This window comes from Protopterus annectens, chromosome 5.part0, assembly GCF_019279795.1.
Source record: "Protopterus annectens isolate FY-2018-M chromosome 5.part0, PAN1.0, whole genome shotgun sequence".
Lineage (NCBI taxonomy): Eukaryota > Metazoa > Chordata > Ceratodontiformes > Protopteridae > Protopterus > Protopterus annectens.
In genome coordinates, this window is record NC_056735.1 from 924,171,119 (window position 1) to 924,191,022 (window position 19,904).

Here is a 19,904-nt window from a genome sequence, read left to right on the forward strand (position 1 = left end):
TTTCGTCTTTATAATATAGACCCTCTCTAAGGGATGTTTGTCAGTATTTGTAAATGTATCGACCAAAAGTATGTTAATGGTTGCACTGCAAGTGTACTGAATGTAGCAGTGTGCAGGACTGTTAGATTTAGAGTCAATGTTAGACATGCCCCTGTGCTCAAATTGAGAGTAATGTTCAATATTATTGTAGTGTTCTGTGTCTTGCACATACGTAATTAGCCCCAACCTTTTTAACAGTGTTATGGTAATGGTCAGATTCTCTTGTTCAGTTGCAGTTAAGAGCTTGTTTTTTTTTTTTCAGAATACATGCTCAGTACACATTGCATTTACTTAAGATTGTGGATACTGATATTTAACAGTCAGGCACAACTACAGCACATTATACGGCCTAAAATTACTAAGGACTATGCTCGTAAAAGGCTGTAAATTGCATAACAACAGGCTTAGTCTAAAAAACAGGGCCCAAAGATGTTTACAAATCTTTACAATGAGGTGGTACTGGAGACCCTCCTTCTCCATGGATAACAGATCTTTGCTGTCCATTCCAAAAACTTTAGCAGTGTTAATGCTTTGGCTGGTCAGGATTACAACTATGACATGGTCCACCACAGGCCATGGATGTGATCTGTGCTATGACCCAGAGACCAGTAGTCCTGGCATTGAATGTAGGACAACAGGTGGTGGGCTGTCAACTGAACCACAGCTTATGGAAATGGAAGAGTTTCTGGCTTTGCATAATGGAAGTCCACAGCATCACACAGTCAGTTGCTGGATGTTGGAGCAGAACTGGACAGGTCCCACAGTGTTTCAATTGCAGATGTCCCTGATATGTAGTCCTAGTTCATTGTATCAACAGCTGTAAGCTCTTATTACCTTATATTCTCTGTAATTAAATATGTCTTACTTATAGTAGACAGGTACACTGGGAGTCCAATAAGCTTGTCTATCTGATGTGGGATGTGGTATTATTTTTTCTGACATTTATGTTGGAAAGATATTAGTTGTATGTGTAGCTGTGGTGCAGGATCATACTTACACTGGATATTTTGTGCATTTGTGCATTCATAGGTAATTCTTCATATAACATCAGCACTGTGGAACTGCCCCCATCTGATGTTCAAGGATCTGTAGGCTTGAATAATGATGGTGGTAATAAGCTAGCATAGGCAGTGGGTGCAGGGTGTGTGTGTTTAACACAGGAAGTGTGACTACTGCATCCCTTTCACAAACCATAGAACAGTCTGTATGCTTGAAAATACCCGGGGTACATAACCATCTAACAGAGAACAGACTGATGGGGAAGTGTACTGGCCTGCAATAAATGTATCTCTGAATCTACCTCTAGCACTCATGGTCAGGGAGGTCCACATGGGAGGAGGGGTTTGGTAATGGTGCTCAGTGGAGATATGGTTACCACCCTTCACCTGAGAGTGGTGTGTCAGTGGCTGCAAGCCAATGGATGTGCAAGGCCATTGTGGAGGCACAGTCTAGTTCTACCACAGCCGTGGCAAAGATAGTGAGGGTGTTCGAGGCTCTGCATGCTGACCTATGGAAGTGCTTGTCCCCTGTGTGCCTTTCCTTGGATAAACTGAATCACACATTAGACTATGCCGTGTCTTCAGTTGATCAGTTGTCAAAGATAAAAGTCTATCCTCACAGGCAGTCATCCACTATATCCACACATGGTAGCCAACATGGTCATGGATGAGTGAGATCCCGGACTTCTAGTACTTCCAAAGCAATATCTGTTGTGGCGGAGTCTACTCCCAGGAGAGGGTGTTTCCATGGTCATGACCAGAATCACTCTGGAATATCTTCTAGTAGATGTCAGTTGAGGCCATATAACATTTCAGCATTTGATGAGTAGAGCCAACTTGCAGGGGAGTACATGGAAAAACCAAAACCTTGCTCATGTATGCCCTATACATGCCTTTGAGTTCAATCAATAGTGCTGTACCAACTGCTGAGGTTGTATCCCTGCAGACGCACAAAAGTCACACCACCACCACAGCTGGAGTACATCCCATACATTAACTGTCCCAGGCCCTTCTTGACTTTAAACCATCCCATACTAGTTCTCACCCTTCCCAGGAATGTTCAGATATATAATTGCCATGTTTCTAAAATAATACATAATTGGCAAACCATACTAAATGTAACACTGATCGGAAGCCACAGTGGTGCAGTTGTAGCATTGTCGCCTCACAGCAAGAGGTTCTCCCGTTCGATACTTGGCTGGAGCGCCTTCTGTGTGGAGTTTGCATGTCCTCCCCGTGGTCGAGTGGCATTCGAAAGACATGCTTGAATGGGCGTGCCTTCGTTGAAGGTTGAGTATCGGGCTGGCACCTCGGCACCGTAAAAATCTACTGCCAATCATTAGCGGACCAGAGTTCCGCTGTGGCGACTCCTAACCACGAAAAGCCGAAAGAAGAACAACAACTAAATGTGACTGTGTTGGAGCAGTAAATGTAGCTGTCTGCAGAATGTGTAAAGCTTTTTCTTATCACCTGGCCTTCCTTAATCTAAAGCATACAGCAAGAACAGCAATCAAAGCAGTTAAAGCTTCTTTCTATGGGAAGAACAAGATAGGCTTCTGAAGAAATCAAAAGCCTGTTGGCCTGAGATAAATCTACGCTGGGTGACTCAAAATGCCCACAACATTTCAGTCTTGACAACTGTCATGTATATCTGCTCTTTACTATCTGCAAACCCGATGAAAGGTTGTTTTAACAATAGCTAAATTAACATTCATCCAAATGATTATCACACTAACTTACAGTTGCACTTATTTATAGAATACGACTGTCACATTCCTATCTATATCAACGTTTCTGACTACTCTCCCTAGTAATGCATTCTGTTCATAAACACATATTTGCTTAACATTCTCAAGAAATCCTAACCATTTATAACTAAATGCCTTATCTAACTAGTTATTGTCTGTTGTGTGAACTTATCCCTTTCATTGGATAAATGCTATTCTTTCTTCATTACCCAAAATTTCTGTCTATTTCATATAGGTGGTTTGTTGGTATGGTTTCAACATTTTAATCATCAGTCTTATGACTTAGATCCGTTACTTGTACCTTAAAGTGTATCGGTCACTTTCTGATGCAAGTATAAGTAGAAAACCTTTGAAGCTGGGTATGACCTCCTTACCATACAACACCAAGCTATACAGTTTTTGAGACAAGACCTGTGTTGGATTTTATTTTGCTGACATGAATGGCCCCCTGAATTCTTTTTCAGAACTGAAAATTCCCCCATGACAGCAAGAAAGTCTGAACCCACTACCTAGTGTCAAGATGTGGCTACTGTAGTTCCATGCTAAATGAGTTAGTATTAGTTTCCTACTTTGTACAAAACAAGTTGTCAAGTAGTTCTTCTGTGTGGACCACCTCACATTGAAAATTAACACCTGATGATGTAGCAGTTAAATTACAATGTAAAAAGTTGCTTGTCTTAAAAAAGTAAGTTGTTGTGCATAACCAAATGAGCACTGATGGTCTAGTCCAAAAAGCAATTTTAAAATTGTTTCTGAAGAAGTTCACGAGAAATAAAGTGAATGAAAGCGCTAATTTTGGTGTCCGTATTTTCCTAAGCTTTTTGGACTAGACCATCAGTGTTCATTCGTTTACTTTGTTGAATTTTTTGTGACAATCTTTCTAGTTTTTGTTGTGCATAACCCCAATGCTTTGCAGTTTTATGTAAATTATTGACCAGTAACTACCATGTCATCATTTTGTGGGTGCAGTTATAGAGAAAAACAGAAATTAAATAGTACACTATCATTTTTATTTTTTTTTATTTTTTGCAAAATCATTTGCAGAATCACTTGCAACATTAACATGAGAACTACAATAAGAAAATTAATTGTAAAAGAATGAGGCTTCTGAAAGTGATCCATATACTTAACAGAATATCAGATAAGACAGAGATGTAGTTATACCATTACCTCATAAAAGTTAGATAGTTTTTGAAAGTCACCAGTACATATTCTAAGAAGCTGTTAATTTTTTTTCTGTTTTGAAGAAGTTTTGAAAAATCATATAACTTTCTGTACAGCAAAGACTGTGAAACCATTTTGGTATTGTTATTTTGACAAGAAAGAATGTTTCTACAGAGAAATAGTGCAATAACTGGGTGAAGTAATCGATATTCACAATCTAATGACAAGTATTTTTAATATTATTTCTGAAGAATTTGGACAATTTTTGAACAACTTGGTAGAGATATTAGTGGATTTCAGTTTGCTGTCATGGAAAAATAGTGCATTAAGAAGTGGAAATGTGAATGGCTTACTAAATTTTACAGAAGACGGTCATATCCAGTTGTAAAGTGTTATCCAATAGGAGACCAATCAGCTTATTTAAAAGCAGCTTTGAGAATTAGCATACTGTTAGAATGAGGACTGCCATACATTCACATAAACCCTTTTGTAATGTGTAGGCTTTTTGCATAGGCACTAAACAAGTACAATACTTTAAAGCAAAGTCTGAGCGTTTTGTTTTTATATTTATATATTTTTTTTGGTGTACTGCCTGTCAAGACACATATAATTAGTCATCACTGTAAGAGTTTTTCATTGTTGTCTGGCAAACTAAACAAATGCCATATGTATTAGCATCCCTGGGCAAACATCCCATCCTATTGTTAAAGAAATCTACCAGGTTTACCCATTAAATCTTCAGAGAAACAGTTTGCTACGATTTCACATATTTTTTTCTAAATTTTGATGTTTGTGCAAATATTAATACTTAGAATGGATATATTCTAGTTTTACTTTTTAACCTGACCTGAATCATGAGCTCTTATGACTGCAGATCAAAGACAGATATCATTTTTGAAAGTATATGTTATGTTTTCTTGGGATTTTTGTTAAATAGCAAATATGACACTTTGGGATTTACCGTAAAATGGTGTCAATGACTAGTAATTTGTTGTAGATAGTATTTGGAAAATATTCCATAGATCTGCCTCAAAGAAGTACTGTGTTTGTGTCATTAAACTGTGAGAAGGACTTGTAAAAGTGAAGTACATGTCAGATTATATGCTGTCCTCCACTTCGTCACTACCACATTCAGCAGTAGAGCTAATACCGCTTCCTTTTGGTAGTATTTTTATATACATGGCAAATAAAGCTCATATCCACATCACAGGATCATAGGAGATTACTAGGGTATCGAACTAGAGGTAATTTTAAACCTAGCCATTTCAACCCAATGTAATACCATAGACGTACTAGTCAGTACCCAAGACTGCATTTAGTGATGACTGCCCATGTCCAGGAGGGTTGTGGGCACTATGCCCAGTAAGAATTTACAGTACCCCATCCACTCATCTAGGTTCCTCTTGAATAGTGTCATAGAAGTGCTCTGTTTCACATGAATTGGTAGCCTCTTCCAAAGACATGGCTGTTGCTGGGAGATAAATCTGTCCCTCCAGCATGTCCTGTTTAAGTCACAGGCCATATTTAAGTCCCTGGAATGGGTAGCATTGGACACATTTGATTTACAGTAAGTTCATTAAGTTTGGGTCTTTGGTTGCTGTGTAAGCCAGGCATAAGTCTCCCCTAAGAAGTCTATATGATATGGAGTATAGTGACAGGGAATTTAGTTGGTCAGTGTAAGGCACATGCTGGAGCCCTTTGATTTTCTTTGTTAGAAACCTCTGAGGTCTTTCTAATTGCTGCAGGTGCTTAGTACAGCACATATCAAAAGGGGCATTATACTCAATTATGGACCAGATAAGTACTGAGTATAAGAGGTGTTATAACTTCTTTTGCTCTTGAGGTGATGGCTTTAATAATCAAGTGATCTACGTGGAAAGCTTTCCTTATAATGGTGGACATGTGGTGGTCGAAGTTAAGGTCACGGTCAACCTGTGATCTCTTCTTTCTTTGCATTCAGTCTGAGACTGTGATTAATACACCAGTTGTTGGTTTGTGTGAGACCCTGCTGGAGTATACTGACATCATTTGGGGATTCAACAGCTGCACCTAGTTTGCAGTTGTCTGCAAACTTGGTCAGCCACAATCCTTTAGTTTTGAACTGAACTTCTGAGAAGTATATACCAAACAGTAGAGGGCCCAGCACTGACCCCTGTGGCATCCCACTAGTTACAGGTCTGCTGGTTGATGTGGTGTCACCCACTTTGAGAGTGTGTGTCCTGTCTGTGAGCCAGTTGGCAACCTATCTTACAATGAAGGGGTTTACATTCAGTTTGCTAAGTTTATGGCTAATGCCCGAATGTGGGATTGTGTCGAAAACTTTTGCCAAGTCGAGATATGCTATGTGCAAAGATTTGCCCTCATCTATGGCCTTGGTCGCACTTTCAAAGAAATTCACCAGATTTAACAAGCAGGATCTGCCTTTCACAAAGCCAAATTGGGTAGGATCCAGGGTTTGGAGGTCACCTATGTCTTTATTTATGAGGCAAGTAATGATACATTCCATGGCCTTACAGATGAGGCTGGTCAGGCTTATGGGTCTGTAATTCCCTGGGTCTGTTGCTAGGTCACCTTTGTGGAGGGGAATAAATTATATTATGGAGTTTAACAAAAAAAAGGGATATCAACCAGTACTGCCTAAAAGGGCATACATGTGATGGAGGAGATTGATTTTAATTATGATCTATAAACTCAGTTTTATTTCTGACAAACATTGCTGTCAAATAATGATATCACTCTCTCACTCTCCTAGATACAGCAACCCCTGAGCTGATTGTGCTAAAAAAGGGTGATGCAGGGACTTTGCATCCTGCAGAACAGAATTCTGTTTAATTCTATACGTTTTTTTATAAGTTAGAATGCAAGTTAGGAAAGTGAAGTTATAATAGTCTTGTGTCATAAAGGTGACTCGTAACTGTAAGCACCACTTATCCCATCTAATTTGCCCCATTTTCTTTCTCGATTTTAATTGCAAATCATATGTTTTCATTTTTATTAACCCTTTTTATGGCTTACTAAGTTAAGAATCTGCATGGAGCCACTGACTACAGTGTTTAAAATTCAGCTTGTTAATTTAGTCTTTGCAGTATTTTTTTGTTTTTTTTTGTGTGACAAGCGTTGCTGTCTATAGTAATTTTAAAAAATCTTATCATATTTTTCCCAATAGGAAGGAAAGAAGAAGTTTGACAAAGAAAGTGAAAAATATTATACAATCTTAGAGAAGCACTTGAACTTGTCCTCAAAGAAAAAAGAATCGCAATTACTGGAAGTAAGTATTGCAGTTAATAGTTATCTTTGTAAATGACTGAATTCTGCTAAAAGGGAAATGGCTTGTTTTGTGGTCAACTAGACACATACGCACTGTACTTTGCAAAATTCAAAGCATGTCATTGTTTTATGTAAGATAATGATTCTATTGTCTTGTGGTAAAACGTGTGGCATTTTGTGTGGTAATATCAATTACAGGATTGGAGAAACACTTTTGCAATAAAACTTCAGTTCATATAGCAGTTAACATTTCATTTTGAAGTTTTGCTACTACACACCTTAAAGAATAATTTAATTACACAATTCAGTACATATAGACTTGCTTTTACTGGTGCTGGTTAAATAAAGATTTTTGAAGGCATGAGTGTATGTCTCCATCATGAGATGTGTTGGCACCCCGTTTAGGATGATTTTTCTATGCCTTCAACCCACTAAGTATCAGGTGTATCACGCTGTGTTTGCACATCCTCACTTTGGATTAACTGGGTTACAGAAAAGTGAACGAATGTTGTGTAAAATGAATGGTGATAGCAGTGCTGTTACTTTGTCCCATATACACCTCAGTCTTCTGTCCTTCTGGTGATACAGTGTACTACTGAGTACAGAGGGACATGCATCTCATATGTTCATATTATGTTTGGATAAAACATCAGTTGTTTTGTGTTACTGCTTGGCTACTGGTATCTCATTGGCTACAGATCTAAGGCGGTGAGTCTTAAGTAATTTTTGACAGCTCTTGCAGCTATTTAGACAAATTCTTTGCAGCTATATACTTTATTTAAAAATAATAGTATAACCCCAGTAAATCAAACAGGACATTAATAAGACAAATAAGAATGTTTTGTAGGGGGTATGCCCCCACACGCCTACATGTCTAAGTATACTTACTCTGAGATTCCTCTGTTTATGGAAAGGGAAAATTCCATATTATTCTGTTATGCAGTCATGCTGTCACTGTCACTGTTGTCATGACAGCAATCTATACCTCTGCAGACCCCTGCACCCACATACCCTCAAACCTCTACGTATAATAAGTCCACACTTCAAAACAGTGCCAATGGCAGGACATTTCCCAACATCCACTGCTACGTTACTCAAATCTAACATCTACCCCATGATTAATGAAAGGGACACTCAATATAACTGAACTAATTAAATGGTTAAGAATCAATCAAAACAAATAGATGTATGTGGCTCAATTATAATACATTGAATAAGCACAACTATGCATGATAAACTTTGAATAATATCTGTACATGTGTTCCCTAGCATATGTTAATTTTGCTGTAAATTAACCTCTGTATTTTCAACACACTGTGGTCAGCAGAAGTGCAAGATCAACAGTCCCCAAGATTGGGGAATATGCCCTTTTTCTGGGGATTGAGCAATCTCGGAGACAGTATATATAATTAGCATGGGGTGTGGGGGGTACAGGGTGATTTGTCTCTTACAAAAAAAACATGTTTTTTCTTAGCATGGAACATGCCTGGCAATATGTCAACGTTAGCTTAAATGTATAAAATATTGCTAAGTAAGTATGTAAAATTCAGTGCAACAACAAACAATCCTAAGATTCATTCTGAATAAAACTGACAATAATCGGACTGTTGGCTCACTCACCCACTTGACTAACTTATCCCCACACACACTTTGCGTAGCCAGTCAGGCTCATTTTGTTAAATACAGCTTAAAATTTCACCAGATTCTACTTCTGTTGGTCCAGTGATTGACTCACTCACCTATCTACCTAATCTGTCACCACATACCTGTGCTTTACAAGTCAGGCCTGTCATGCTAAATAGGGCATAGGATTTCACCAATCATACTCCTCTCTTACCATTGCTGGAGTGTTCAGATGTAATTATAAAACTGAAATTGCAAATTGGTACCTATATAAATTCTGTGTTATGCAAAAGAACACTTAGATATGAAGAAATCCTCACGATGCCAACAATACTCATCTTGAAATAAACATATATTTCTAGTCAAGAAGGTTGTATCTGTAGGGATTTTTTCAAGATAAGGAGCAATACAGTAGGTAAAATGATAGTTCCCCAAAGTGGTGCATAGAGGTTTCTCTTTAATATGGTACAAACAAGCTTATTGAATATGTATAGGCAACAAAATCATGAAAATCCCACTGATGACTATGTTATTCCAAAATATGTCAATAAAGTATTTATGTAAAATGACATCATGCAAAAACAACTCTTGAAAACACATTTTTTCTCTCTATAATTGATTATCACGTTGGCATAAGATAGAGCCATATTTTCTCCTGTAGCCACTCCACATATTTGTTGGTGTAGTTCACTTGCAAATAGAAAACATAGTACTTAAAATTATCTCAGCTAATGTACAGAAAGTTCCACTTTTGAATAAGTAACCTTAGTATTCGTACATAAACAAATTAATATTTCTGTTCCATTTTCCAAGGGTATGCAAGAATATAATGATTGCACATAATTAGTTCCCTAAAGATGCCAGGTGTCATGAGGATAACTTCTAGTTTTCACTGCAACATCTTGAAATACTCCATTCAAATATCTCCTAATATATATATTCTGTGTTTGAGCATTTAGAAGCCATACTTGATGTGAATGGTGGGTGTGTAGCATATATAAAAAGAATCAAATATTAAAATAGTCATAAAACTCCAAGGTTGCAATATTTTTATACAACAAGTGTACCAGTTCTAAATCTATATAGGAAAGCTAAATCTATACACATCTGTTATCTTTGTTATAACTATCAATATAATTTGTGAAAAAAAAAATAGTTGTAATCAGTCTTTTCTACCCATAAACACAATGCCAGCACTTTTATCTGCCATTATATATCTCAGCTAAGAATCACTGTTTAACTTATTCAAAGCCTACATTTCTTCTTCATTTGAATGCTAAATTCTCTTTCTATACTTATTTCTTAGTAACTACCTGAATGCCTGTTTGCAAGTTTTTTTCTGATGTAGAGGGATTTAACACTGGATTAAATATATTCTTCTTTCTTTATGTACAATTTATCTGGAAAAAAATATTCCTCATTTAACTTTATAATATATCATTTAAAATTACATGTAGTACTGACTAAATCTGTTCATTTTTTTTTGGTATAAAAGTTAAAACACATTTTAAAATTGTGTGTTCGGTATCGTTAAAGATATAATTGTAACAAAATTCTCTACTAATATAATATTAACTTTCTGAATAGTCGGTTGATATTTGCATGCAAGAGAAGGCTTTTCATAACTTTGGCTCTCCAATAACTATAATTGTTGTGTACATTCATACTCAGTTCTGTAGATGGATGAAGCTGCAATTATTGAACAGCACTAGCTGAAGATGGCTAAATTACTAATTTTGTCAACACTTCTCCAATTGATACCAATTCCAGCAGCAAATGTGCCAATACTCCTCTCTGTGGTTGCTTCACATGGGTTAGAATAAAAAAACTTTTTTTGCTTTCAGATTGGCTAATATCATCACTCAGATCTTACTGAAAACTTCTTAGTTCTTGTTTTTCAGCTGCTTGACAAGATCTCCTATGTGTGTTGTCACTTTGGTTTCTCATTTCTGATAATTTGTGCAAAAGTCTCATTCCTTTTGAGACATTGGTGGATTTTCTAGTGCTCCTCAGTCATTTCTCTGGAATGGAATAGACTTTTTGCTGTTGCACTGCTTCTAGTCTCTATTATACTTTATATTGTATGTGCTTGAATCTCTGTCTCATATTTATGGATATTTGTAAATGTGTCATACCCTTCGAAGGTGTTGAAAATAATCTTTTATGGAGTGTCATAAACTGCCAGTGCCATATTTTTTAAGCTGACCAGTCTTGATTTCATGTTGTTTAATAATAAGTTCCATGAACTCACAACCTGCCTTATCAATTAGGTGAATTAAGTCTGTATAAATGAGGTTTTGTTTAATAATACCACTGATTAGTTTAAGCATGTACAAGCCTTCAGGAATTCTTTTGACTTTAACGCTTTCAAAAAGGCTCTCTCCCATGCCAAGGACTTATATTTCTGTAACTTCTTCTAAATGACAGAAATAGACTGTTTCACTGTTGGAGTTTTTACACTAATGATATTGCTTATGGAGGTATTGAATAATGTGGAAGATTGAAATACAGTAGTATTGTCTGGTTCATTTTCCCATATAATATCCCTGAAGCATAGTTGTTAGCATTACTTTCACTAGATTTAGATGTACCTGCTAACATAAATGAGTACATTCTGTAATCTACAGCTGTGGTAGAAGAATCTCCATTATTCTGTTCTGGCAAGAGTCTTTAGTAATAATTTGAAGAGTGAGATGACTACCCAGGCTAACTTACGAAGAGCGTGGAGAGTCCATGCATAGAATAAAAGCAAATTCAAACAGTAAAACCAACAAAACTGCTGATAAACAGATATTGTATGTATATCAAAAATACATCTATTTTTGGACCAGAATGGACTACACCCGGTGAACTGCTGTAGTGCTTTCATCATTTATCTAAAACAGATTTCCTCAGAACACAAGTGCAAACACAATACTTTCATATGTTTGTCTTTTCGACGTTTCCCAGTTAGGGGTCACCACAGCGGTACTCCGGTCCAGTAATGATTGGCAGTAGATTTTTATGGTGCCGAGTTGCCAGCCTGACACCCAACCTTCAGCGAAGGCACACCCATTCATGCATGTCTTTCGGAGTCCACTCGACCATGGGGAGAACATGCAGACTCCACACAGAAGGCACTCTAGCCGAGAATCGAACAGGAGAACCTCTTGCTGTGAAGCAACAGTGCTACCGCTGTACCACCATGGCTTTGTACAAATCTATCCACAATCAATTAGGACTAATCAAATCTCAATCATTCATACTTAACAGACATTTAATATAATTTGCCTCATTTAAATTTGGAAGGAAAAAAGTGCTTTCCTCAGCAATTGTGTTTTAAAGTAAAAGTCACTGGTCCTTTGTAGCTTTATATGTGTTATCAAACAGAGCAGCAGTCTTTCTTGAAGCGTATGTTAAAGTCACATGAAACTGACATTAAATATTTTGAATAATGGTGCTGTAAATAAAGGCATTGCTGTAAATATTTTAAATGCTTTTCTTTAAACCACAATATAAATAGCTTTATTCTTGTAAGGCAGATAACTATGTATTGTATTAGGAATGGTTCCAACAGAATTATTATTTGATTAATGAAGCCAGTTATTCTGTTAAAGTGGAGTATAAGAAGGAAGACCATGACCCTGCTGGTCAGAGAGGTTTGCTTCTTGTAAAATAGGAGTATGTGTATATAGAACAGAGGCCTTGGGTGAGGAGCAATTCACTAAAGAGTACTTTGAAAAACATTTGGATATGTTGCTGCAAGGAATCCACAATTTGGGAATCTTCTTTACACTGTGGTGGAACGTACACAAGAGATTGTGTGTTTTTGTTGGAGCTTTAACAGAATGGGTACTTTATGATGCTTCCTTTAGCATAAAATAAAGTAACATGGAAATGTTATTTGAGAAGAGTTTACACCCGCATTTTGTATTGTGTCCAGTAAGACTAAGATGTGTGCGGCATCTGTACATGCCATTATATGTACCATCTGTGCATACCATTATATGTACCATCTGTGCAAACCATTACATGTACCATCTGTGCAAACCATTATATCTACTATCTGTGCAAACCATTATATGTACCATCTGTGCTTACCATTATATGTACCATCTGTCCATACCACTATATGAACCATCTGTGTATGCCTTTATATATACCATCTGTGGATGCCGTTGTATGTATTATGTGTGCATACCATTATATGTACCATCTGTGCATGCCATTATATGTACCATCTGTGCATGCCATCATATATGCAATCTGTGCATGCCATTAAATATACCATCTGTGCATACCGTTATATGTATCATATGTGCATACCACTATATGTTCCATCTGTGTATGCCTTTACATATACCATCTGTGCATATCATTATATGTACCATCTGTGCATGCTATTATATGTACCATCTATGCAAACCATTATATGTAAAATGTGTGCATACCATTATATGTACCATCTGTGCATGCCTTTATATGTACCATCTGTGCATACCACTATATGTACCATCTGTGCATACCATTATATGTACATTTCAGTCTGTCTTTTTTATTGAGTGCTGATAAGCAAAGTAATTTGGTTGAAACAATGTTTGCTGACAGTGGTGTTTCCTCTTATCTCCTCTGTTGTGTGACCTCAGAGTGGACATATATGTAAGTGCGGGGGAATGCGGGTGCCCTCCCCCTTGCAAAAAAACATACCTCAGAGGTTCATTGAAAGTTATTTTGAAAATGTTTGGTGTAGATCAGCACTCGGTGGAAGAGTTGTTGATTGATGGACATGAATCTATATACAGTAATGTGATGTTTACAAAAAAGTCTGTCTGCACATGCATGTTACAGTGATTAATATGGCAATATTCTCATAGTAGTTAGCCTGATCACAAATATTAATTGCTTATGTATAATATAAATGGTAACCTGGTGGGCTAAACTAAGATGTTAGTTCCTCACATAGAGGTTCATTTGAAGGAAGACCTGTAAGCATGGAATTAGGGAGTCTGAGCTTGGCTAACCTGTGGAATTTAAATTGTGTCTTATACCTTGAAGAAGCACCTGTTTTTGGAGCTTACTATAGGGGCTGAGAGAGGCCTTCAGCCTTGCACTTTCCACGGTACATTGGCAGAGAGAGGCCTGTAGCCTTGGACTCTTCGCTGGATTAAAAGACAGTCTGTACCTTGGTACAGCTATATAGGCTGAACAATGTCATGTAGGTACTGTTGTTTGCTTTATTTTGAAACCGCTAAACCAAGTAGTGTATCATTTTAGCTTGTGGGGTATTGAATAAACTTGAATTCCACATGCACACACACACACATACACTTTATTTGTTTTCTTGACCAGGTTACTCCCATTAGGTCTATGAATGGTATATTTTCAGATGTGGCCTAAGGTGGTATTCATACCTCTCAAATTCATACAGCATGAAAATTGGACAAAGCCTAAAATAATGAGGGGACAAAAGCTCAAAAATAGGGACAGATTTTAAATATTGATCTTATGAACTTAGAAAGTTGCTAGAATAACAGGATTTGTGTTAACATGCATTTTCTGAAGCATACAAACTCTGAAACTCAAATTATGTCATTATTTAGTAACCTCAGTCCTCAGTGATTTGCCAGAAAATCACAAATTTTATGAGGAACAGATCAAAATGTGAGGTAAAAATCAGGACATCAGGACATTCTTCGAAAATCTGGACAGTTGAAGTTGATAGATATGGTAGTATTTATGCCGACTAGGGGGAAACTTAGGTCAATGGCGTAATTCCCCTACTCTTTCCTTGGTGGTGCTGTTGAGCTCTGAAGAGAGGGAATTAAAATGGATGAGGTGAAGAAAGCAACAGCTATTTTTAAAGGTAACATTAACAGTGACATGAAAGGTACTAATGAAGGTTCTGATGAATGCTGTAGAACTGAATGAGAATTGGAATAAAAATAACTGAGTTATTACCTTGGCGATTTTCCAATACACAGCAGATGCTAATGTATCCAGAGGCAAAATTTAGTTACGTGCAGTAACTGATATTTGGCCCAGTTGTGGGAAGGAAATTCCTCTGCTTCAGTTACCAATGTGAGAAAGTGAAGATATTATTTAACTGTAGCTATGAGCAGACAGCATTGCTTTGCATAGAGGAACAAGGAAGGACAAGTACTTCCTGCACAGCTTTGACAGTAAGACATTCCAGCAAAAAAGTGGAATGTAGGAGGAAGGAGCTAAATTTTAATTATATTAGAAACAGTCTTTCTAAAGAATTTTGGTTATTGTGCTTCAACCTTTGGGAATTTCAGCATTACAGATAAAGACACTGATTCAGTTAGGGAGAGAGCACTGAGCCATTTTTTTTTTGACATTGGAGAATGAAGCAACATGGAAAAATATTTGTTGAATTATCTGCAAACAGCAAACAAAAGAAGAAGAAGTGTTATTCAGTTTAGGCTGACCTACATAACTGAAAAATATTTAAAAATATTTAAAGAGTTATATAATGTGGATTATAGTGTTGATAAACTGAGAGATTTAGGACTTAAGCATGGAAAGCTTTTGTAGAATTCTTAATGAAAAATAACATATAGTTAATTTGCCAAATTAGTTATGATTCACAGTTTGAGGGGAAGCAGTCTTTTACTGGGACCATCAGAATAGTCATTACTTCTGCAGAGATACAGGAAGTCAGGTTAAGGACTCTGAGAGAAAGTATGTTAAGCAAAGAAAATGGACATTTAAGGAAAGACTGTGTAGCGTTACGTACAAAGTGTACAAAAGGCAGGAAATTTCTAGAATATTTGTCATGAATATTTGGAAAAAAAACAAGTTTTGCAGTTGTGATATTGTGCTACCAGTGCAAAATAATGATAATATGTATGAAATTGATAATACAGTTTGTAGGAACAATGATTGCGCTAATGAACCTGATGAAGGTCATGATATCTATGGAGGGGGGAATAATGAAACTTCATTATGGAGTAGATATTTTTTTATAAACAGAGAGGAAGAAGAGTATGACTAATGGAGAAAAAGTTCAGCTGGGTTAGAGTATCTACTCAAAAGAAAAAGCTGGAAGATAAACATTTTAAGCATAAGCCTAAACATTAAAGCATTCGAGTAAGTGTCTTGTCTGTTAATATTAAGTTCAGTAATATGGAATACAGACTTAGATTGATTGAAATGCCAAAATACTGACACATGCTTCTTACAGGACATAACATAGCTTAATGTAAGTAAGATAAAAATGTTGACATTATATAGGAATAGAAGATTTTTTGGTTGTTTAGTTTTGAATAATGTTTAAGGGTAGCTATTCTGTTAAAAAAGTACACAATTAAAAAAAAAAAAAAATTTTTATTAAAAGAGTGTTTTATTAAAACAAATTGTCAAACTCAAGTAAAAAAGATCTAGCAAAAAATGTAATGAAACCAGAAAATGTTTATTAAGTGATTGTTTATCTTAATATTGTCACTTTAGATCGTGCTGTATGTGTACTTCAGGCAATATTCAGAAGCATTCTGTATACTGAAAATTTCATAGAGCAAGACACTTCATAGCTGCTTTTCCATGTAAGGCTAGCAAATCACCCATATTCCACAGTTTAGATGGTACATTATGACAGCAGCATTACAGGTAGCAGTCACTTTTGGAATTACAGGGAAGGGGCCAGGCTAATATACTCAAATGATCAAGATGTCCAAACTTTGGAATAACATACTTTCTGTAATGAAACGTCATACACTCAGTGACTTTAAACTAACCATAAAATGTTATTCCTTGATAACAATGTATGCCTGCTATGTTCACCTCATAAATAGAACTCAGTTTGCCAAATAACTTGCCCATCAACTGAACTGACCAATCAATATCTAGACTACTAAAACCTCTCCCCATTCCCATTTTCCACCCAATAAATATAAACAGTTCTAATGTGAAGAGCTGTTGGCATATGAACTACTATCTGACTACAAAAACAGGTAAATAAACAAATAAGTACAAAACCTGTACATTCTGCAAATACTTGTTTCTGTATTTTAAGGTTCAAGGTTCAAGCAATAGAAATGGACCTCAGTAGAGATCATTGCTGGCCTCTATCCACCCATTCTGTGGCCCAAAAAATTTTCACAAGCCACAAAGCAATTTTAATTTTGAAAGATCCCAAACTGTTGGATTGTTTTAACTCCAAACAAAATAGGTTCTATCTGCTACCCACTCTATTCTGGAAGAAATTATTCCTTAACATTGTGAGCATAACCTTACTAGTGACAATTTTCTGGTTGTATCTGTTGCACTTGTTATGATTTACAAAATTTATTCCAAGCAAGTAACCTATTTCAGGACTTTTCAAACTCTTAAAAATACATATCACATCTCTCTGCAGAATAATACATATAATTAATAATGATTTCATTCTTTTAGGTAAGTGGCCTTTCTTAGTATATTTTATTTATCTGACCATCAGTCTTTAACTGGTTATTATTAATTTTTTCCATATCCTAATAATTTGGTCTGTCATCAATAATGGTGTCATTTATGCTGTATAGGTACCAACATTTGTGCTTCTCTTTTCATGTCAGAATTGAAGAGCTTGATATTTCTCCACAGTGGCAATAGTAACTTTAAACAAATTGGTTGTATAACGTGTTTGACAGAAGTGAAAGTTGTATAGCGTCTGACATAGCCAATTGTAACTTGACTGATGAATGTCCTTTTCAGAGCTGCGTAACCCCTATTTTCATTAAATTAATCAACTCTTACTTTAGAAAGTGTTTTTTTGGATCTCACTGCTGTCTAAATGTGTGTATAATTACTACTGCTACTACAAGTACTTGTTTTGATATTTTGTTTCTCTAAATCTGTCTGCAACTTGTGGAACTTTTCTCCCCAGGCGTCCTCTGAAAAGGGATGAATATCTAGTCCGACTTTTTCAGTCAAAAAATGAAAATAAATAAGTAAACACTACAAGAAAGTAAGGTAGCGTGCATGAGGTTCATAGATGTTTACTAGGCTAATGACCACAAGGGCCTTTTTAAGTCTAGCCATGCATCCCAAATCTCTGATGACTTCTGATACCCTTGATAAGTGTAAGCATGGGCCTGGGAGATGAACCTGTTACAGGTTACCTGTTATTATTAGAGACGTAGGTGCCATGAGGCTATATGCATACATTGCACAGTGAAGCTTTTAGTTAGCTCCATTAAGCATAGTGTGGATATGTGCAAGTGTCATTAGCACTGTCACAAGCAATGATTTGCAGATTAGTGCTAGTTGGGTATAATAATAAAATGCATTTATGGTAGACGTTGAGAGGCAGTTAGACCAAATTCCTTCACTGCCTTAACAGCTAGGCTACAAGGTCCATTTTAGCATAATATTAACCTTGGTTGCCATGTTGTGGAGACTGCATTAAGATGGGGAAAGTCAGGAACCAGGATGTCAGTTAAGTACAGACTAGACTTTGCTATTTGTATACTGGAAGAAGATAAGGTGCCTGGTAGTGTTATGTCTTCACTATACTGAGCAGCCATGCTGGATTTCAGCAAAAGAGACCAGCCAGTACATATCAGTGAAGTAAAACAGGTCAAACGCATGACAATTATATGCCCAGCTGTAGGGAGAGGGATAATACTATGGTAGGAAACATATCACAAAGGCATGCCAGTTCCATGTCTAGCTGTAGGGAGCACAATGTGGCCTATGTGCACCAAGAGTAAGGCATGGGACAGAGGACACACTGACCAATGTATTTGAAGGCATGGCTATATATGTAGAAGGTGGGAGGAGAAACAGAATGTGCATAGCATTACAGCTCAGAAACACAGTGATGTAGGACAGTAGCCAGCAATACTGTTCCATTTTTATGTTGGCAGTGCAGGAATGGGGGCATGGTCAGAACACAAAACAGACAAGTAACATTAGAATCATTTGGGAGACAGGGCTTTGCACATACATATGGGTCAGCCAAGTGCAGTCATGTGTATATTCACTTACTGACATGTAACCCACAGGTATGCATGTCTTGTTATGGGCCCACAAGGGAGACAATGGCAGAAAAAGTTCACCACCCATCAGTCTTGAGGTGCTACTGCAGACCCTGTGCACACATGGCATGTGTATCCTTGAGGTAAAACCAGCAAGGCATTCTAGGACAAAGTGTGGCAGGAAATGGTGCTGGAAATGTATGCAGCAGGCAGCAAAATAGGACTGTAGTATAGTGTGGTGAAGGATAACTGATATGCTGTTGCTTGCTAAGACCAAGGCATGAGTTTATTTCCAGGGACATGGCCACAACAGAAAGTGGACTACCCACACAGTAGTGATTCATAGAGGTGTAAGAGTTCCCAGCATCTGTGTCTGGGGATATTCTGCTGACCGCTAATCCTGGTGGTGTCCTGGATATTGGAGATGAGGTAGGAATGACTGCCTGAGTATCTGTACGGAATGTAGCAGGTTGATAATAGCAGATGCATTTTCATGTTGTACAGTGACCTGCATGTGAAGGGGACATATTCAGCAAAACACTTATGCATGACTCTTCTCCAGGTACACCTGGGCTATGATAACAATACTATGTGTCCACATGCTGTTCACTGATTTTATCATGCACTGATATATATATATATATATATATATATATATATATATATATATATATATATATATATATGCCTTTTCTTTGGGAATTTGAAGCATGTGTGCACATCTACCACTATATCTATGTGTAGATTAGAAGTATGAAAGAAAATATACTATATATATATATATATATATATATATATATATATATATATATATATATATATACAGTGGCACAGCGCATAGTGCTGTCATCTCACAGCAAGAGATTCCCACGGTTTGATTCTGTGCTGGGGTGTCTTCTGTGTGGAGTCTGCATGTCCTCCCTGTGTTCATGTGGGTTTCCTCCAAGAGCTCCAGTTTCTTCCTACATTATAAAGACATGTAATAGGTGGATTAGACGCTCTAAATTGGCCATAAAGCTGCGAGTGTACATGTGAGTATGTGATCTGGAAGAACTGTTGTGGCAGGGCTAGCCACCCAGCCCTATAAACCTTGGATCTAGATGACTGTCACT

General features: G+C 36.9%; 1 protein-coding gene across 1 annotated transcript in view; it reads left to right on the top strand.

The window, feature by feature from the left end:
- Positions 1-19,904, top strand: part of ARHGAP42 (Rho GTPase activating protein 42) — a 1,340,395-nt gene that overhangs the window by 644,191 nt on the left and 676,300 nt on the right. Inside the window, exon 5 of the mRNA XM_044071941.1 lies at positions 7,116-7,217. Within this exon, the coding sequence (XP_043927876.1) occupies positions 7,116-7,217 (102 nt within the window). The remainder of the gene's footprint in view (positions 1-7,115; positions 7,218-19,904) is intronic.